Consider the following 21,162-nt stretch of genomic DNA (forward strand, 5'->3'; position numbering starts at 1 on the left):
TAACATAAATATATATTGCAAGTTTTTTACAATAAAAAAACAATAAAATATCTCTATGTAATCTAATAAAGGCTTGCTTAATTATCCCTAACAGCTGTGTAATGTGTTCATGCAGGTTGTTGTCCAACTTCACTTTCCTGAGAAGAGATATCATCTGATCTGCCAATAAATGTTTTCTCTTTAAAAGGCCGCAACTGCTTTCAAGCGGCGCTGGCTGGAACATGCAACATCACGCAGGCTGCTGCCTGAGCCGCCCCGGCCCAGTAGTTACACAACTGACGTGCCATGCTCCGCTTTTGTTGCCATTCAACTGTAAAAAACAAAGACTATCCTGCAATATAGCATGAATCATTCAAGGGCAACGCTGAGCCAGATCTATAGTAATAGATATAGATCTAACAGATCTATAGTAATGTGGTAAAGCAGGATCTCAGACTTTACTGGTTGTCTACCGATTTTACAGGTTTGTGGTATCGATGGTACAGAACCCTTTGAACCCTCTGGAATATGAAACATATTCTTGGTACTTTTATGTATTTACAACATAATTCCATGCCTTTTTGTCAGAGTTCATATAATAAAAAACCCATATATATATATTTATTTAATTACAAATGTTAATGTAGTGAACAACAAAATGACAAGAAAAGTGTCACACCCAGCTCCAGTGAAACGATCTGTATCACTTCCAGGTGAATTCATAGGCTTCACTTGAATTACTATTTTGATTCAATGCAGGCCCTCCCACTCAGAGGTGTCACCAGTGGCAGCATGCTCGGGCTCAGGTCACATTCAGTGACGATGTCTGGATAGCAAGTCAATAACAAAATCTAACAAATCATCTGGACACAAGATGGGGAACATTCAACTTAGTCTTTTCATGATGCTGGTAAGAATTGATCTTGTATTTACTCTAACTCAAAAATATTGGTTCACTGAGTGTGGAGATTTATTTATTGGTGGTCAACACTTTACCTTCAGTAACATGTCACACTTGACGTGTTACTGATCATCTCTTCACAGCACATTTGGCTGAATGTTATGTAATGCAGTGCTTTTGCAGTGTTTTGGATCGAACAGTTCATCGTCACAGATGTCACAGATTCTGCAACGGCACAAAAGAAACTGGATCATAGATTCCTTTTTTATCAATGAAAGCTATAATGGACCTTTTCCGTATTCACTGGGCAGGGTAAGTATTAAAAGCATTATGCCCTGATGTGAATAACAAGCATGATGGGATCAGGGAAGGATCTTAAACACATCTGCTGCTGTTGTACTCCATAGATTCACATTGAGAAGAACTTCATCTTATTCCAGATAGAGGGACAAGGTGTCAATGATGAACCAAAGGGTATAGTACGAATCAACGAATACACAGGAGAGCTCACTGTCTACGGCCCTGTGGACCATGAGAAATTTAAGAGTCTAAAGGTAAAATGGAATTTACTAAAGCAGCATTATATATTTTACTAACAGTTATCTCAAATAGAGGTGAGTCTATTTGGGAAAAGTAATATACATGTAAGTAAAGTTATATACATATCTATACACAAACAATTCTATTTGGGATGATTGTCAGTAAAAAGTAATATACAGTATAGAAGTTTACCTAAACTCAGAACAAACGCTACAGTTTCCACATTTACATAAATATTTTTTTATTTAAGAATCTACAGATACAACAACATATTGTATTAATTTGCTGCAAGAACAAGAGCTTGTGGTTGAATATTCTTAAATTTTTTGTCTTTGCCTCACAGCTAAAGTTTCTGGCCAGGAATAAAGCCAGTGGCTTAGTAGACACGCGGTTGAGCATTGAAATTACAATTATAGATGAAAACGACAACGCTCCAAAATTTGACATGGAAATTTACCAGATCACCATAGAGGAGTCAACCACACAAGGTAACTCATTTTTGTGAAATGCTCTTTTTACAAATGTGTCCTGTACAATGTTCAAAACAAAGAATTAGTTCTTCTGACATATATCAGGCACTGATGTGATCACCATCAAGGCAACAGATGAAGACGACAGTGAAAGAAATCACAAGTTTGATTTACGAATCGTCTCCATCACTCCTAAACCCCAAGACCTGGAGTTCTACCTAACCCAGGCCCCTGGAAGTCAGTTTGGAAGGATTTCATTTAAAGGCTGCCTGGACCACGAGGTGAGAGGAAGAGGAAGATAATGATTAAGTGACTTTTTAAAATTATGCATTAATTCATTTATGTGGCTGTGTTTAACCCGTCAGACAGCAGAGAAATACACCATCATAGTAGAGGCCAAAGACCGTGGACTAATACAGCTCTCCAGCTCCTGCACAGTCATAATCAACATCAAAGATGGAAACAACCACCTTCCCCTGATCACAAAACAAACTGTGTGTCAATTAAGTAAGAAACGCAAGTTGTTAAGGTACAGTATATTTGAAGGTTCAGATATTTTTTATCTTTACTTTAGGGCCCAGCGACTGTCAAAGAGGGACAAGAAAACGTTCTGGTTAAACGCCTGCAAGTCACAGACGGCGACACAAAAGGTACGGAAGCCTGGAGGGCCAGGTTTCAGATCCAAGGAGACGCAAACGATGACTTTAACATCACTACAGATGCCGACACGAACGAGGGACTGCTCTATGTAAAAAAGGTATTTAAAAAGCCAAACAATGTTTCTGGCCCAATTCACATCGTTTGTAACGGGATACGGCATCTTTTTTACTAACAGCAACTGAACTTTGAACTTGGTCGTGTAAGGAACGTCTCGGTGGCCGTGGAGAATGAGATCCCCTTCCACTCCTGCAAAGTGGAGAGTCGCAACGCCATTGGTCTGTGGGGAGTGTCAATCACCAGCAGCTCGACCGGCGCGTCGGGGGGGCGGGTCCGTCCCGCCACCTCCACCGTGACGGTGACTGTGGAGGATGTAAACGAGCCTCCGGTCTTCGATCAACCGAACAAAGTTGTTCATGTCCTGGAGAACGCTCATCCAGGGCAGTTTCTGTGGAAATTCACGGCCACCGACCCCGATGTTGCGAGTGTAAACACAGTTGTGTAAGTCGTGAACGTTTACCGAACAGAAGCCCCCGACGTTAGTCCATGAATGGGAACGTTTTTCACGTCACGTGTTTCAGGTACCGAAAGGGACGCGATCCAGCCGGTCTCGTGAAGGTGGACCGTGCTACGGGAAACATCACCCTGGTGAAGGCCATAGACCGAGAATCCCGCTATGTGAAAGACAACATGTACGTGGCCTCGGTGTGCGCCGTTGACAACGGTATGAGCTGGAGGACTCTACGTGGACGTGCTGCCTGTGAGTCGCGTGCATACGTGAACCGTGTCTTTGGTCGCCAGGGAAGCCCCCCATGACCAGCACCGCGACCCTCAGCGTGTACGTGGCGGACGAGAACGACAACGCTCCGTTCCTGAACGCAAGCGTCGTTGACATGTGTCGGTCCGATGGCGCCTCCCGGGCCACGGTCACAGCTGTGGACCTGGACGGGGAGCCCTACGGCGGCCCTTTCACCTTCAGGCTCCTCGGTGACGTCGAGGGGAAGTGGAAGTTGGACCCAGAGCAAGGCGAGCCCTCGTCCTGACCCGCCTCGAGCGGTGCTTCCGTCACGTGCCACGGCCACTGTGTAAACCCTGGCTATTCGCTTTGGCCTGAACAGGGTATTCGGTCCGCCTGGTGAAGGAGAACGCGGTTTATTCTGGGCGCTTTGAGCTGTCGCTGGAAGTGTCCGATCTCCAGGGTAAAGCAGCTGTTCACAGGCTGGCGGTGACGGTGTGCAGCTGCTTAGACGCCGCACAGCCCAACTGTCGCGTGCGCAAACCTAGAGGCTCCGCGGCGGGACACGCAGCGGCGGGGACTATTATACTGAGCATAATACTGTTTGCAGGTAAGATGCGTGTCTCAAAAACGTTGTTAAAAATATAATATAATAAGAATGTATGAAATATAGCCGTCTTTTAAAGCCTACTAGACTTGAAATAAAGATAGAAAAGATAAACATATTTTTAAAGTAAAATATGTGTGTGACCTTTTGGTTAATATTTCATAATTTGTTTTTATTCCAGGCTTATTACTTTTGGCTTTCATGGTGTCATGTAAGAAGAAAAGTGTGAAATTCGACATTGAGGATTCAGCACAACATCTGATAAAATTTAACACTGAGCAGCTGGGGACTGACTGCGAAGTAAATGTATGTAGTTTAAAATTAAGTTCAGTTAGTTGCATAGAATTTAAAGGATTCATGACGAGATGACAGACATTAACGGAGAAATGTCTGTGTTTCTGTTTCTATGGAGACAAACAAAAAAAATCGTTAATATTTTAGATGCTTTAGTTTATGTTGTGTACTTCTGGAGTTGGAAGGGCTTCTTTTCTCGTCGGACGCCATCCTACAGCTGTAGTGCTGCAGTAAAACCTGTACAACTGTGATTTGATGCAGTAAAAGCTTAAAAACCAAATCGTCAACAGGTTGTTGTGAGCGACACATACAGAGAAAATGCACAATCAATCCAAACAGCAGCTCAAGTAATAATGAAGCAAGTAAGTAAAGCGAAGGCTCATTTTGAAGCACGGCGATGTGTAATTTAGCAGTAAAGCCATTTATGTGAAGTAACGACTTAAAATGTCTGATTTTGAAGCCGCAGCCTCCATATTCATCTACTGATAGAGAAATGTGCGGCGTGGCCCAACATGACGTCACAAACACCGGCAACTTTGTGCGACAGGTAAGAGAACTATTGTCACTTTGTAGCACGTGACTTAAGACAGCAATTGATTGCAGGACGGATTGCGTAATATATACTTTACAGCAATGCTAGAAACTACTTTAGTGTCAGGATTTGTTTGAAACTATACAAAACAAATATTCAACATCATTGTTTTAACATTTTTATCATCATGAAAACAAGTTTAATTTGTAAAAAGCTCATTTCTTTTTTCATGACGTTTGTTTCCAGTGGGTTTCTGGCTCAGAAACGAATGTATCGTTTATTCGCAGACATCCTTCCCGCTGGGTAACGAACATACAGTTATTACGGATGAATCGTGTGTTAAATGTTTTGAAATCTACTTGTCTTCTTGACATTCCAGTCCATGGGTGCATCACCAGCCTCCGGAGCCAGAACGAGGCTTGAGCGCAGACCTTCTGCGCGCGAGGTAACGCGGTTGACGCGCTGCGCGTGTCCTCGTTTCCGCTCTTGCACCTACTGTCCAACTTCATTACCAGCGGTCTGTGTTTCATACACACATCTGCGTCTGATTTTTTTCAGAATATGGTGGGACACAAGAAATACTCGCATCCCGCTAAATATAAAGACATAACGGCACTCAGACACCAAGCGTGTCTCCGAATCAATAAGGTAATGACAGGAACGCGATCCTGCAGCGGGTAAAGTCAACCTGTCCTGTTGTAAAATGCTTTCTGTTTTTAATCGCCCCCGTAGAAGTTGAACTTGCTCCAGGCAGCAGAAGCGCAGCGGGGTGATTATGCTCCACGTGTTTATGCTGAGGAGGGAGATGCGGGGACCAGTGATGAGCTTGACGCCATCTCCAATCCAGACAGTTCCTTTAACTTGGACTTCAACGAGGACTCTGACGTCATGTTCCACAAGCTGGCTTCAATGTGCATGCCCAGCCAGACCACTGCATCCAGTGATAGCCCCCCCCCAACTGCAACCTCAGCAACCATCCCAGTAAAAGGCCATAAAACCTGACGTCACACCCCATCACATCTGCAACGTCATCAGTCTTAAATCTAAAATGTTGTTATAAAAAATAAAATATTGTTCACTTTCGACTTGTTTGTCTCAGAAGACAAACACTACTTTTTTGGCTACTGTTTTCACTTTGCTGTCAGGTTTTCTTTGAAATAGAGAAAAGAACAATGGGTCATGACCTACTGTGCACAAATGCTACAACTGTACCAGTCCAGTCATTCTTACCAAAACATACTGTAATGCAACAGTGTCTTGTTGATTCAGCCTTTGCTGTCTTTTTAACATACTAATAGAGAAACTTAGTTGTTTCTTAAAGCAACCAAATTGTGCAGGAGGATTACGTGCAAGTATGTTGTTTAAGACATATTGAAATAAGCAGGTGTGGAGTCTGAATTACACATTTCCAAGGAAATATGATGATTATCAGCTAAACGAGCCACTGCGTTGATTCCAGGTAAACACTGCCAGCTTGTCTAACAGGTTTGATGCTGGTCAAAAATGAATAAAAGCATGACTTGTCAGTACAATAAAGGAAAATGCTAATGTTAACATAGAATATTGAAGTAGAAATGGGCTCAGAGCAGATTTTGCAGGTTTATATCTAGGACCCTGGTGTCAGAAATCACTTGCAGTGCATTACTTAAACATATCACACTCAAGTTTCCTTCAATGTATAATACTGAAACCTTGTGTTCATATTAAAAAGTATATTTGGTATGACACATTTCAACGCTACATTTATAACCATGTCATTTTAATGTGTTAAATTTTGTGTTGTGGGACCTTAAGGTTGTGCAATGGCAAATGGCCCAAAATCCTTGAAGCCATGTTGAAATTGGAATGGGCCTAAGTTCCTGCAGTGATTTAAGTTACAGATAAAGGCAAACAGAAAGCGATTACTGGAAATGGTTGCTTTAACAGGTTTGATCTGAGGCTGTGCCAGCAGTGGGGTGCGGGTAGTCACAGATGCAGAAATGTAAATAACCAAGATCACAGTCAATGCTGTCGCAAAGTGAAGAATAACAATATGTTAAGACTCCGTCTAAGCTCTGCATGAGACCGTGACAGTTCTCAGCAGCGTTTGCAGGTTAAAGCTTCCTGAGAACCCTCGTGTCTAATTGATACATCCAAAAAAAGCAACAACAGCCTCTAAATCCGAGTCACCCATACCTTTTGACCCACATAGCACAATTTCAGATTGCCTTAAACTGATGCTGGTGCTCTTCGTTGTTTTTATCAAACAACAGCTTTTCTCAACAACCAGTGTACCCTAACAGAAGTTATTTGAGGCTGCCATGCAGTGAATCAACTCTTTTCAAACACATTGCAAGGAAACAACTTGCTAAAACATAAACCCTGATGCTAATTTGCAATAATCTCTGTATTCTGAAGTGCCAAAATATTAATATAATAAAGTGAAATTATCTTGTGTATGTATTTAGTAGGAAATTTAATTATTTTCATTTTATATATATGATAGAAAAAGCATTGTAAGAATTTAAGTAAAAAATAAAACTTTATGTTTTACTCCCACCGAGAGATTTTTCCCTCCCCACTGCCCTCTCCTTGGAGGTAGCCATCATACAGCTCTCTAATATGGAGAATGAGCTCCTCTGTGTTCTGTCCTGTGAGAGCCGACACGGGGATGACCCTCTCACTGACGCGGGCCCTTAGAGTCTCGAGCTTCTCCCGGGCTTCAGGTAGGTCCATTTTGTTGGCTATGATGGCCTGAGGACGCCGGGACAGACTGGGCTCATACTGGTCCAGTTCGTAGCACAAGTGTTTGAGCTGCGTCCAAGGCTCTGGAGTCGACAGATCCAAAACAAAGAGAAGAAAACGGCATCGCTCTATGTGGCGTAGAAAAGAGATGCCGAGACCTCGATTGAGATGTGCTCCGCGGATGATGCCAGGGATGTCAGCGACTACATAAGGCAGGGGAAGACATAACATGTTACTCTACATTTCACATTCAAAATGGTCTAAAGCAAGTTTCTAATGACACATTGCCTATTAAAATAAGAAAAAATACATTAAACTGATACAGAAACACATTTAAGTTTACTTAAAATTAACTACCTGCAACTTGCTCATGATCCCTATACTCGACAATCCCAACGTGTGGATTAAGTGTTGTGAAAGGATAAGCAGCGACAGCGGGCCTGGCGTTAGAGATGGCTCTCAGCAGGGAGGATTTCCCAGAATTAGGAAACCCCACCTGAGATACATGATGCAAATATCAGTCTGTGACATTTAATTTTATTTTCACACATAAGCGGGTTTGTCTCACCAGTCCAGCATGAGCCATGGTGCGCAACTCTAGCTGAAGCGTCCTTTCCTGGCCCATCGCTCCAGGGGTTGTGGTCATTGGGGCGCGATTCTCATTGGACAAAAAGAACCGATTCCCTTTTCCTCCGGCCCCTCCGAACACAGCTAGATACTCTTGCCCATGCTCAGAAAGATCCACTATAGACTTGCCCTGTTCTTTCACCACCGTTCCCAACGGCACCTTTACGAACACAAAACAGACAAGGTTCAAGTTTGAAATATGGGGAAAAGGGAAAATTATACGTAATGTCCAGTCAAAAGCACTGACTCACACAAATATAGGTTGAACTTCCGTTTCTGCCATAGCAGTTCTTACTACTCCCTGAGTGCCCATTCTCTGCTTTGTAAACCGGACAGATTTGTGCCAAGGATTTGACAAACTTGTTGGCTGAAACAATAATGAAGGCAGGTTTTTACTCTGATGATAAACACTGATAAGCACTCAGCTTGACATGTGACATGTGCATTTTAATGTGTCTAAAGACAGGATGGGAAAACATCACAACATGTGCAAGGCCAGCTGCGTTACCGAAGCAGATGGATATTCAACTCACCTTTGATGATGATGCTTCCTCCATCACCTCCATTCCCTCCATTCGGTCCACCAAACTCCTTCCTGGGCTCACTGTGGAAGCTGCAGGCGCCCTTCCCACCGGAGCCGGCCACTAGCTTCACGCGGCGATGGTCCACAAAGTGACGGGTCTACGGACAACAGTAAGATGTTGGTCCACACGAGCAACGAGGTCTCACAGCTCCACGATCGGCAACATGCTGGCGTTTAATGTGTACAATGAGCACAACAAAGACAGCAGGACTGACAAAACACACCAGCTTCTTCTCTGACAGCTCGCCTTTCTTCGGGTTTCCTCGGAGTTTGGTGCGCAGCGCGCAGGAGCTGCAGACGTCTCTGACGCCCGTCCGTCTCCAGGCGGCTGAAACGTTAGAGCCGCTATGACTGAACAGGCTCGGGTTGTCTTTTCCTATCTCTTTTCCTAATATAAATCTTAAAAGTGTTTCCGAAAAACACCAACGGGGGCCGTTCACTCTTGCCAATGCGCCCAACATCGTGACACACGTTAACCTTATTCTAAGGTCAACATGTTCAGCTAGCAGGTTAGCGAGTAGCGAGCTAAGCTATGTAATAAAGAGTTACCATTTTAATTAAAATAAATATTATTTATCAAAGAATACGGATATCTTATATATTTAAACGCGCTGCCTTCAATAACTATATTATCGCTTCACTGATGCACGCATATACACACGCCGTCACGACAACTACGGAATCCGTCAAGGTCCAGTTGCTGTTTTATTTTGGTTCTGTGCTGCCACCTTCTGGTTGGGAGTGTTTTATTCAACTCTCTCCCTTATTCTCCAGCTTTACTCCTCAAACTCACATCTTTCACTCCTGCTTTCCTCATGCTACTAATGATTACTTCTCTTTCCCCCTGTATTTCTCACATTTCACCACCTCACCACAGAACTCACATTGCTCATTCACACTTCTTCCCATCAAATGTAATGGGCTATTCAGATAAGGGTGCCCTGTCCCTAACCTACTTAAAGTAACTCTCTTCTCCCACTTCCACCTGTTCCTCCACCTTCTCCTGCCCACTATGTCACAGTATTCACCAGAACTATGCTTTTGCCCATACCTTTTAAGAGTTTAAAACTTTCTTCAACCTCCTCCTGCTCTGTTGCTTATTATGTCTTTATTATTTTCTTCTTTATTTTATTATTATCCTCCCATCACTTTCTGCTCTCATTATGAGCTAATATGAAACATCTCATTTTCATGTGCAAATAAATCCTAGACAGACAATCCTAAAACTACTAAACAGGATGTCCAGTGCTTTTATTGAATGTGCCTGCTAGACATAATTTTTGGCAATGGGCGATGTTTTGATTTTATTTAAGTAAGTAATTTCCCCACTGCGGGACTATTAAAGGTTTTCTTTTCTTTCTTATTTTGCTTCTCTATTCTCTATTCCCTACACGGTGCTTTGTATTCTTGCTGCGGTGTTTAATTCAAGAGAAACGTCTTCTTGTGGTTTCCTGCATCCTGCTCTGTCTGTTCAGCATCCAGCGTATACTTGACTTACAAGCAGAGAGGCCGTAAAGGAGCTCCAGTGACTCATCTAAGCCTTTAGCTGTTTCTTTAAGGTTCTTTCAAACAAAATGTTGTTCTTTTGTTTTACAGATCATTTACAGGTTCTTACCCACCTCATTAAATGTTTTTGCAATGGAGTATTGCCCACACTTAGTCTAACTCTTGAGCAAAACATGCCATGCTATATAACACACTTTTTTTTTATCATGACAGACTGTGTGAAGCTAAACGAAGCGCAGACATGAAAAAGGTGAACGTCAGTTTATTTTTATATAACAAACAGTAACAAAAGACAGCAGAAAAGATCAGGCAATGCATTCTTACAATAGATAAGTAACATTCATATTTGGATTAGCCTCACTCACTCACTCACTCACTCCAACCTACATGCCAACACAGACATACACACACAAGGTGTACCACCCACATCAGTGATGACACGCTACAAAGAACTGGAAAAGACTTGTCATACATGTTCAGATCACAGTACAATGAAACACTGACACAGATTCATCGTAGTATAGAGAAGCCTGTGATTGTCACTGTTGTGTGGTACATAGTTATGTAGCTGTTTAACAGCCAGGAATCTCCCAATATTGATTAACCCTGCAGAGATCTGTGACGTCTGTGTTATGCTATTTACCCTTTGAGGTAAGTTGAGTTACTACAAGATATACTGCACACTTACAGTATCATTAATAATCTGTATTACATATGAAACAAACAGAAACAGTGATAAGTGAATCACTTTTTTCAAATAAATAAATCCTAAAAAAATAAATAATAAATAACATAATGTATGCACATTCGGATGGATGGATGGATGGATGGATGGATGGATGGATGGATAGATGGATAGATGGATAGATGGATAGATGGATAGATGGATAGATGGATAGATGGATAGATGGATAGATGGATAGATGGATAGATGGATAGATGGATAGATGGATAGATGGATAGATGGATGGATAGATGGATAGATGGATAGATAGATAGATAGATAGATAGATAGATAGATAGATAGATAGATAGATAGATAGATAGATAGATAGATAGATAGATAGATAGATAGATAGATAGTGTGCTTGTACATCCTCTGAAAATTCATCCTCTATACCCTGTTAACGTTTTTAAATATATCCTAATACAGACGTTCATCTGGGATTCGCTGAAAAGAATCACTAACAGAAAGGTTTTGTGTCTTCATCTCTTAATAAGCTAAAACCCACAATAACCAGTCGCTGTCTTTGTCATGGCTGTATATGAAGAAACGAGTGTAAGTTGTCCAATAACTAACGTCATCATTACTGGCTGAGTGTATTGCACTTATTGAAGCAGGTGATGCTGCTCTGTTCCTGGGTTACTTTGGCTTTTGGAGAATGGTTTTGTTTTAAAAACAGCCCGAATTGCACTACAATACAAAATATCAGACAATACATACACTGTCACTGCAAAATAAAGTGCAGACAAAGTGGCAAAAAACGCGTTCCTACGTGAACCTGCTACAGAATGGGCGTCGGTGCGTGTGACACCTCTTAGCTCTCTGCACAGTGAATATACTGGATGGTGCAGATAAACGGACAGCATGGGTAAAATACTAGCACAATGTTTGATTATCAGAGACGATGACAGACACTTTAAATCTCCAGTCAGCTACCTAGTCTACTACTGCACCTCAGTAAGACACGTGTAGAGAGTGAGAACACATAATGTTAGACCACACAGCAACACATCACAGTTCGACTAATACAAACAACTTCCCCCGACACGTCGGGGTTCAGGACCAACATTTCACCTTCATACAGTAAATTAACTCCCTTATTGTAACATATAATGTCTGCACTAGAAATGAACACAACAGCTGGATTAAGTCTATTAAATAGATACCAAGGAACATTTCCTCTGAGGCTGATTTGCTTTTAACAACCAGTCTCCCGAGCCACAGAGCTGTTCTGTGCACTAATAAAACAAAAGGCGGTAGAAAAAAGAGGCTTGTGAGGCAAAAATAGTCAATAAACGCAGAGATAACGCTAGGAAAAAGGCAATTAAATGAAATAAAGAATAGAGGCAGGATGCCGAGGCCTGTCTAATGACTCTGCTCTGTTTGAGTGTCCTGTCGGGTCCACCTGGAAGCGAATCATCACCAGTCTGGACTCTTCACGCTCCCTGACTGTCACAGGGTTCTGTAGCGCGGCAGCAACTTCTTCCTCAGCTAAAAATAAGAAAATAACGGAACTCTTTGAATCCGCCGGCCTGACGTGAGTGAACCCGGTGCTTTATTGCTGGTAGCTCCCGTACTGACCCTGCAATGGAAGGAGACTACGCTGAAAGGTGAGACTATCGCAACTCCATAGGTAACAAATGGTTTCATTTTAAAGCGTGTGACACTATTTTGGCCAAAATGAGAAGAACCGAGTTGCATCTGGACGGATTTTCCCGTGCATTCGTGGTGTTACCTGTTCGTAGGCGTACGGCCTCTGCGCCTGCGGCCCCGGGCCTCCTTGGGAGGAGCGGTAGGAGCCGTACTGCTGGCTCTGACCCTGCTGATACTGGGAGTACTGGGAGGAGCCGCCCTGACCGGCACCTGTGATGGAGGAGACGCGTTAATGCCCCTGTTTGCTGGACTCTGCAGAGCGGAGCTGGCGCCGGCTGGTTCTGACCGTAGCCCTGCGGGGCGCCGCTGTAGCCCTGCTGGGAGGAGTACTGCTGCTGGGCGAAGGGCTGCTGCTGGCCGGAGCCCTGCTGATACTGGGCCTGCTGCTGGCCGTACTGGGCGCCGCCTGCAGGGACGCACGCACAGGCACACGTCAGCCGCTGTGTTCGCGCGATCACGCGGGAACCTTTCTGTTCACTTCACTGTTACCTCCTTCGTAGTAATGCTGGGACGATTCATCGAAAGACCTCTCGTAGCCCTGCTCGCCGTACGGTGGCTGCGGGTACGAGTACTCGCCGTGACCTGCGGAGAACGCGATTCAGCACCAAGACCAACGCAAAAACAAAACAAAACGCCCACTTTCATCCAGAAGATTATAGCTGAAACAGCCATAACAGCAGCACAATCACAAAATTACAAGCACAAGTAATAATTGTAAATCTTTGAGTCTGTAAAGATATGAAGAAAGCACAGAGAAACGCCCGGAAGAGTTTGACAGTATCTCCTCAACATACTTCTATGGCACTTTTGGAAATCTGAAATTTCGGCACACCAAAGGGGACAGTATGGACACAGACACAGTGAGAAGCAGTGGAATTGAGACTAATGAGCCTTTGTACGGTGTTTGCTGGCGTTGGCCTGTGGAGTAGCATTAAAGGCACCTGTAACGGGAAGCTGTGTGTATCAGGTTTATGGATGTGCATGATTACCATCAGGGTAATACTGCTGGTTTATGGGCTCGCTGGAGCTCTGAGTGTGTCCATACTGCTCTCCGTAGAACTCGTCTTGTCCCATGTACTGCTGTGCTGATCCTGCAAGACAGGTGACACCACCATTGGTTAAACAGTTTCCTGGACCCGTTGCCGCCGGAGACTAAAGGGGCTGCGTCCCAATTTAGGTGTGTGCGTGTTTATATTCTATATACTGAAGGACAAATACAATATTAGTGGGAACTTCTTTTGCAAATAATTTAACTATGAGGAAAAAGACAAAAACATGTACAGTAATAGGGTGAATTAAGATAATTTAGGAATGGGTGTAATCATAATACAGAAAGTCAGTTTAGCCACTGAATATGAATTTCAGAACCCTGATTGAAGTCATGTCATAATTTTAGGGGGCGGTGATGACGACAGGAAGCCAGTCGTCACAGAGAACCTGATTTCTGCGCAGTGGCGGCGGCGGTGGTGTGCAGAAACTCCAGATTCCACTCGTTACCTTTCCCTCTCAGTTTGACCCACAGTAGCAGACTCACACAACCAGAACCCACGCCCATGCAGAGCACAATGACGGCAACGTGATCGCAGGTGGCAGATGCAGACGCGTCCGCCGTCCCAGCGTCCTTTCCCTCTAACCAGGTGGCGCTGGCTGCGAGGTGACACGCGCTCCACCCACTGACTCATAGCAACGGGATCGTTCCTGACACCCGCTCGAACAGAGGGAGAGGGCGCGTGAGCACGTCGCCATAACAGGGTCAGGAATCTTAAACATCCAGAGGTAATTGGATGAGCCTCAAAGCCTCCTGTGTCACTGCAGTCACGGTGTACATGCTTAGGAGTCATTCATTATTATTTGGTTGTTTACAGAGACAGAATCTGTGTCTGGCTTGAATAATTCATCACCAGTTTGAAAGCAGCCAGAGACTCAGAATAAAAAGAATTGAGGTCATTTTAACATTAGCGTCTCTTTCTGATCTTTGATAAACAGCACAGTCAGAACCACAGCATTTCTAGCGATATGGAAACATAGAGCCACGCAGGGACACAAACTGACCATTCCACCTCAGACTCCACACAGACGCGTCCATGACCAGACATTTACACACGGAGCCCGCTGCCAGTGGCACGGCGCCGTCTTCCCACCTACCTTGCTGAGAGGAGCGGTAGGAGCCCGTCGGCCTCTGAGACAACATGCTGTTCCCCTGAGCGCCCTGGCCCATCAGGCCCATGGCCTGCTGCCCCTGGTAGTGCTGGCCTCCGCCCTGGGCTGCGGAGTAGTGTGGGGCGGCAGACGGCTGGTGCATCATGGAGACTGGAAACCAGATCTGACATATTAATATACATAGACACTCTCACATTCTCAGAGCAGAGACAGAACCGGCATATTCCAACTGACAAATAGAGACACATTGGAGGAGGTCCGCGGCATCAGGACACAGTCAGAGACAGACAAAAAGGGGCCCCTATAATCATCAGTTTGAGGAGGTACAGTAAGTACATGTGCATCCGGGGAGGGAGGGCTGCATCTCAGAGTCAGGGGTCGGACATTAGAAAAGAGGGAGGAGGTGGGAGCCTCAGTGATGAACTGAATGTGTTGCTTTGATGAGAGCACTGGACCAAGTGGAAATTAAAAGTCTGCACTTAAGCCAGTGTTTAAAGCAAGATTACTCCCAGACATATTTAGCGGCACTAAAACAATTTCTGCTTTATTCTATCTAGCACTGTCAACACTCCCTTCCTTTCATTTCACAGTCAAACCTTTTCACTTGGCCTAAAAGAATTACTCTCCGTGAAATTAACTGACTTCTGATTGCTGGGCTCCTCTAATCCTGGCTCACCTTGGTTGGACTGCATGTTGAGGTTGCTGCGGGTGGAGGAGGAGGAGGAGGAGGAAGATGTGGAAGAAGATGAGGAGGAAGAGCCATAGCCGGGCCCGGGGCCCTGGATCATACTGCCCTGGGAGGAGGGGGCAGCGTGGCTGTAGCCGGAGACTGCAGCTGAGCTACCGTAGCTGTTGCCTGGCAAGCTGAGGGATGCGGAGGGAATGGACGACTGCACCTGACCAGACTGTTGCTGCATGGGGGTATGGCTGGGGCCTGACGACACACACGCACAGTCAGAGCAGCCAGCACATGTGGAGCCACATCACGGAAATCACCGAGCCACATTCAGTTCATCTTCAGTAACGCGGGATGATGTGAAGCAGGGCATGAAGCGGCGCGGACGTGAAGGGGAGGTTATGTCTGCAGACGACATGCGGCGATGGGAGGGTCAGACAAGCACTCGGGGACGGAGGATGGAAATTCAGACGGAGACGCGGGTTTGTGTGGAAGTCAGCGTTCAGATGGAGCGAGTTCGAAAAGTCCCACATGTAGCGATACTCACCGTTGCTCATTTGGCTCTGCATCATTGAAGTGGGGGGAAGTCCCGGTGCCATGTTGTCGTTAAGGTTTGGACCGTGCCCTCCAGTCTGACCCAGCCCTCCAGGACCCATCGGCATGCTGGGAGTGGGAGGCTAATGGGCGACACGTTAAATATGTTCATACTATGCACGTTTCAGAGTTTTCTGTTATTTTCCTTTCTCTCTTCGTCCCTGATCAAATGGACTCTAAAAGACAATATGTGGTTTATCTGTAATTGGATCAGCAAAAAACTTACATCAAAATGAAAAGTGGATTATTATTTTTTTACAGGCAAATAACAGGAAAGAATGATGGGATTTCTCACCGCAGGTAGTAGAGACTGCATATTTTGATTTGAATCTGCTATTGTGGCCAAGTAAACAAGATTTCTGTGCAGGATCTGCTGATACCTGGGAAGAAAGAGAACATAAACAGAGGAGCTTAGTCGTTAGCTTTAATCTGACATTTACAAGCCACTGATCAGTAATGTAAGGAAAAAAACACTCACTGTGTGCACTCAGCTGTTTTTCCTTTGCTTTGGTAATCCATGATACACTGTATTAAATGGTGGTTTTCATCCAGCATCTTATGAGAGACAACAAAACGTTTTTATTTTACAATTCCCCAGGTGGTGACAGAGAATGAGAGAGAACAGCAAAGGGTGTCACGACAGTCATGTCCTGGATTGTCAGAACTTCACGCAGCCTGGAACAGTTTTATGTGGGTCAGCTTCCTCTCTTTTTTCATAACGGAGCCAAATGAAGCTGCAGCTTCTCGTGGTCTTTTTTTAGGACAACGTTTCAAAGTCTCCGTCTTAAGGACGGATCGTGCGTTAGTAAAGAATAAAGGCAGGTGTGTTTGTTGCGCTGCTCAGTTTTCTCCCGTCCCGTTTCTTCTGAACGCAGAATGACAGTGCGTCTATTTCTATATTACTGCCCGACAACAAAGCGTCTGCCCCGCAAACGAGACGCTGTTTGCCGTATGTTTAAACCCGTTATTTAGAAACGACGGGGGGTCGCAAATACCGAAGCCGATCTATTTCACGTACAAAAGCATCCGTCACGCGCGTGAGAAGAGCCACGAAACGCACAGCATCAGAGTGAAGCGGGGACGCCAGCGTTGAGCCCACAGCGGTCGCCTGCATCACCGTCCGCGCTTTGTTCGGCTCGCACCTTCAGCTGACTGGAACCCTACAATACCAGTTGCCATTTGTGCCGATCTCCGCCACAGGCTTCCACTTTCCCCTGGCCGAGCGGCGGAGCGCACACTCCCACCTGGAATATTTAATCACAAACGCCGCGACGGCTCCGGGTTCGTCCTTTTACCTTTTGGATGGTTTGCTGTGTCACCTCCCCTTTACTCCTGGGGCGCGCCGATGAAAACGCCACCGACATTTTGTCATATGGGAATTAAAAGCGCTTCTTTTATTCTAATATTTATTATCTTGAGCGCTGCCCTCTATTTGGTTACATAGTATCTCCATTGCCAGGGAACAGGGGTACTGACCTGCCAGCGCGCAACCGTCAAAAAGGGAAAACGAGAAAATATTATTTATCCCTAAACGCAACTAAACGCATCACTTCCTTGGACGTAGAATTGATACGTCGTAGACAAATAACGGCGCAGATAATGAAGGTTTTCGCGATAAGAGGAAAACCCTCTCCCTCATTGTTTGGTACAGCCCGGGCGGTGAGTAGCCTACCACTTATGTCTCACAGAAGAGGGGGTCTCCTTTGATTCATGAAAGCCAATCACTCCACATTGTAGCCACAAGCCGTTTGGTGCCGAGAGCCGACGAATATATACATATAAAAAGTGTCTGGAAGTTCCTAGAAGCGCTATGTGAAGGATCTGAATGACAGATACACGGTCAAATTCTCAAACCTGGGCATCCTTAAGAATAAATCCTTATAACAGTGCAAATCCCAGATAACACTGCCACTACAATACAGGAAGACTTCTCCCATAACATATTTTTTATTATATTATATTTCATTGCAGTTTTTCTAATTGACTACTTCCACAAAAGACATCAGCAAAGTTCAATTTGTTCACATTATTCCCACTTGTTGCTTTAATGTGACATTTAAATATACAGTTTATTTCTATACATCTATGGTTTACAATACTTGATCATAAATTCATAATTTTTTCTAACAACAACAATAGTTCCAGAAGATAGAGCCAGATCATTGTTCTAAACAAGAAATAAATTTAGGAGTGAAATCTTTCCACATACCAGAAAATTTTAACTTAAAAACATTCACTTCCCATTTAATAAGGAAAAAAAAAAAAAAAAATGTTGAAGCTCATGAAAGGGGAACAAAGATTATCCAATGCACTCACTGAGTCATACAGCTATAATCGTACAGAACAAAATTAATTAAAGTTCAGGCTGCTTTAGTGACAAACCGACATTTACAGCTGCTCACGTCTGCTTCTATATGAGGGTTGAATCTGAGCAGCGCCTCGTCCTCTTCGTCCAGCGTACCCCCCACCGAGGCCCCGACCCCTCAGAAACCGGCCAGGGACCCCAAAAGTCTCTAGGTTACGTTTTCTTTCATCTGCCCAGGTAAGTCTGGAATGACAACATCAGGCACAACTCTAGCTCATACAGTAAAGCACAAAGGGGTGTCCAAATATTCACAGCCAATGTTTTACCTGAGCTTATTATCAGAGGAGATGTTGTCAAAGAAAGACTTTGCTTTGTCATAATAGCACTTTGGTCCAAATTGATCATTATCTCCATCTGAGTGCAACTCTTTACCTTTGTCGTCTCTGTTGCCATCTGCAGACAAGAAGCAACATCAAAGAGGTGAAACCATTTAACCGAATATATAGCAGAGAGCGACAGCAAATCAAGCAGGACTTGATTTCTTGCCTTATGACTCGAAGACATTTATTAGCAAATGAAAAGGACCATTTCATGAAAAATGTATTTTTCATGAAAGCTTTGCTTTCAACAAGGTTGCTTTGGGGACAAACACCTACACTGCATCAGCAGCATAGACACGGTTAGTGTGTCATCTTAAAGTGATATATCACTAATAGTTGTGATAAAAACCTTGTGTTTGTATCAGCCTTGACCTGACAGACACACCTTTCACAGCGATCTTGTCCTGCTTCTCCAGCTCCTTTCCCTCCTTAATGAACTGTGCATTTGAGGAGTCGAAATCAAAGTCTGTGTCAAACTTTAGGGTGGCAGCTGGAACATTAGCCACCATCAGCTGGCCTCTATTGCGGTTCCTGCGCCGCCGAGGTCCTAGAATTAAAAAAAATAAAACTAAAATTAAACAAGCAAGCCATAAAAAAAACATTATAAATGTTATAATGCTCTTAGCAAACAGCACCTTGTCTGCTTCTAAATTGCGGTGGCCTGTTTTCTTCATTGTGTTGCAGAGTTTCCTGCCGAGCAGTGGGAGCCCCTTGGCCTAGCTTCACTTCATTCAAAACACAAAAAGTCATTATGATATCATGCAGTTGAACAGACATGTTCAACTCACATGAAACCCCAGTTGTAGTATGCTTCTAGACAAAGCTTTTTCCACTTGACAGACAGTTAGTGGCATTTTATTTCTATGGCTGCAGTTCTTCATGCTTACTGTTGGTCACTGGGCCCTTTCTGGTCTGGGACCCTTCACCTCTGGGCCTCTGGGCCCTTCTCTCTCTCTGTTGCTGCTGCTGCTGCTGCTGCCGTTGTTGTTGTTGCTGCTGCTGCCGGTGCTGCTCCTGCTGGTACTGGTGGTACTGGTGCGGCTGGGATGCACTGAATCCTCTCCTCTGCCTCGATCTTTCCACTTGCAGGGTTTGCACAGATTTCTCCACCATGGGGCCTCGTCTAACATGTAGGCCTGGAATCAGTTCCACCATAAAAACCATAGCTTTAATATCTAGCTTCATTTCCTGACTTAACAAGTATTCAGAAACAGTGTATGTTTTTCCATCATTAAGCTAGGCATCAAAATGCTGATTGACTTACCAAGGCCAAGAGCTGCAGCATACTGTTGATTAAGCAGAGAGCTGGCAGCCAGCTGGTTGTAGGAAGGCATGCTTAGCGGGCTAAATGGCCCAAGACCTGAAATGCTTGAAGCACCTCCACTAGGTGACTGAATAAAAGTTGTTAAAATCCATATGCTTTAAAAGTGTGCAAATTATTTTGAAACATTGAATCAGGGGGCTTCGAGATACGTACCTCTTGTACCTGTATGATGGCAGGATCTGGGGGCAGTCCATGGTGAGCTCTGGTAGCTTCACATAGTGTGATATCCTTTATATCACTTCCTCGGAAGGTGATGTACTCATAAATATCATCTTTGGGTGGTGTTGGTCTGTCAGTGGGGCGTCCTTCGGTTCCAAAGCACTTTACTAGTGAAAAGACAATGTACGCTTAAGTCACGAGAGCAAAATCTCTAAATTTGTTAGCCATGCTTGCAAAACAACACATAGATTGACTTGTGATATACTAACAGGCTGTAAAACAAAGGCCTGGACCACTCACCTTTTGCCAGAACCACTGTGGAGTTTGCTTTATCAACTGTATACAAAATCCCCTCATATCGATTGTGGGCTTTTGAAATTAAGCCTATTTTGCAACCAATATAGGGCCTGGCAGAACTCATGGCTCGAAACTACTGAGGCCAGCTGCATATAAATATCTCCAAGAACGTACATCACGTGTCAACATTCACACCCTGGAGCCACCGGAAACAATTTATAGGCGCACACAGGTGAGTTGAAAGCCTGTCTCCTGATTGGCTTAAACGCACCTGGAAGACAAGATCATTAATTCACTTTTATCTAACAACTCGCGATGTTTTGGCTGTCAATAAAGTTCGAGACTTTGATTTCAAAGCATCTAGTGGCTGTAAATGTTTCTCGAATATACGCACTTTTATGATGTACAGTAGCAGTAATGTAGCTCTGATGTGGGTCTTCTAACATAGCATCAAAGCAGCCATTTTGCGCTATCTATGGCAGAATAAGAAGCGATGCAAATTGCTTTAATGCTGGCGAAGGTCTGCAAACTCATGTTGTGCAACTCAGAAGTTCTCCCAGACTGTCTGCGACCCTACAGACTCCCACCAGGAGCAACCCTGGCGATGCTGCCGCTGTTTATCCACGGAGCTGTCACGTTGCGCTGTTCACGCCGTACTGCTCTCGCAGCCGTTTGTTCCAAGCTTTATTATGTCTAAGGAGCCAATCACAGCGTCCGATAGGCTTGCGTCACAC

General features: G+C 44.3%; 4 protein-coding genes across 13 annotated transcripts; 1 reads left to right on the forward strand and 3 right to left on the reverse strand.

The window, feature by feature from the left end:
* Positions 1–753: 753 nt before the first annotated feature.
* LOC114859124 (cadherin-like protein 26) lies at positions 754–5,799 on the forward strand. Of its 3 annotated transcripts, none has more exons than XM_029157043.3 (18): positions 754–889; positions 1,064–1,192; positions 1,288–1,434; positions 1,764–1,908; positions 1,996–2,171; positions 2,256–2,384; positions 2,465–2,647; positions 2,726–3,048; positions 3,129–3,271; positions 3,349–3,573; positions 3,666–3,893; positions 4,072–4,196; positions 4,475–4,546; positions 4,645–4,731; positions 4,963–5,019; positions 5,096–5,161; positions 5,275–5,364; positions 5,449–5,799. In XM_029157043.3, exons 1-18 carry the CDS (start codon positions 854–856, stop codon positions 5,716–5,718), a joined length of 2,631 nt encoding a protein of 876 aa, XP_029012876.1. In that variant the 5' UTR covers positions 754–853; the 3' UTR covers positions 5,719–5,799. The 3 variants fall into 3 exon arrangements, with proteins under 3 accessions (XP_029012876.1, XP_029012878.1, XP_029012877.1); XM_029157044.3 differs by having other exon boundaries at positions 766–889; positions 982–1,192; XM_029157045.3 differs by lacking the exon at positions 4,963–5,019.
* A 347-nt stretch (positions 5,800–6,146) lies between these two features.
* mtg2 (mitochondrial ribosome-associated GTPase 2) lies at positions 6,147–9,344 on the reverse strand. The gene is made up of 6 exons (XM_029157046.3): positions 8,875–9,344; positions 8,601–8,748; positions 8,319–8,434; positions 8,009–8,227; positions 7,798–7,936; positions 6,147–7,643 (listed from the first exon to the last, which is right to left on the reverse strand). Exons 1-6 carry the CDS (start codon positions 9,109–9,111, stop codon positions 7,246–7,248), a joined length of 1,257 nt encoding a protein of 418 aa, XP_029012879.1. The 5' UTR covers positions 9,112–9,344; the 3' UTR covers positions 6,147–7,245.
* Positions 9,345–10,402: 1,058 nt separating this feature from the next.
* LOC114858989 (calcium-responsive transactivator-like) lies at positions 10,403–17,574 on the reverse strand. 7 transcript variants are annotated; one of them, XM_029156797.3, is made up of 11 exons: positions 17,440–17,574; positions 16,442–16,518; positions 16,259–16,343; positions 15,917–16,046; positions 15,370–15,627; positions 14,679–14,843; positions 13,523–13,624; positions 13,023–13,115; positions 12,820–12,939; positions 12,616–12,743; positions 10,403–12,462 (listed from the first exon to the last, which is right to left on the reverse strand). In XM_029156797.3, the coding sequence occupies exons 2-11, from the start codon at positions 16,516–16,518 to the stop codon at positions 12,436–12,438; spliced, it is 1,185 nt and encodes a 394-aa protein (XP_029012630.1). In that variant the 5' UTR covers positions 17,440–17,574; the 3' UTR covers positions 10,403–12,435. The 7 variants fall into 7 exon arrangements, with proteins under 7 accessions (XP_029012630.1, XP_029012629.1, XP_029012628.1 ...); XM_029156796.3 differs by lacking the exon at positions 17,440–17,574 and adding an exon at positions 17,259–17,433; XM_029156795.3 differs by lacking the exon at positions 17,440–17,574 and adding an exon at positions 16,982–17,252.
* Positions 17,575–17,855: 281 nt separating this feature from the next.
* Positions 17,856–21,150, reverse strand: LOC114858990 (protein LSM14 homolog B-like). Of its 2 annotated transcripts, XM_029156803.3 has the most exons (9): positions 20,823–21,150; positions 20,432–20,699; positions 20,126–20,298; positions 19,913–20,039; positions 19,536–19,784; positions 19,284–19,373; positions 19,034–19,195; positions 18,595–18,721; positions 17,856–18,511 (listed from the first exon to the last, which is right to left on the reverse strand). In XM_029156803.3, the coding sequence occupies exons 2-9, from the start codon at positions 20,550–20,552 to the stop codon at positions 18,352–18,354; spliced, it is 1,209 nt and encodes a 402-aa protein (XP_029012636.1). In that variant the 5' UTR covers positions 20,553–20,699; positions 20,823–21,150; the 3' UTR covers positions 17,856–18,351. The 2 variants fall into 2 exon arrangements, with proteins under 2 accessions (XP_029012636.1, XP_055366525.1); XM_055510550.1 differs by having other exon boundaries at positions 20,432–21,150.
* Between the last annotated feature and the right edge of the window lie 12 nt (positions 21,151–21,162).

The sequence above is a fragment of the Betta splendens genome, chromosome 7 (assembly GCF_900634795.4).
Source record: "Betta splendens chromosome 7, fBetSpl5.4, whole genome shotgun sequence".
NCBI classification, from domain to species: domain Eukaryota; kingdom Metazoa; phylum Chordata; class Actinopteri; order Anabantiformes; family Osphronemidae; genus Betta; species Betta splendens.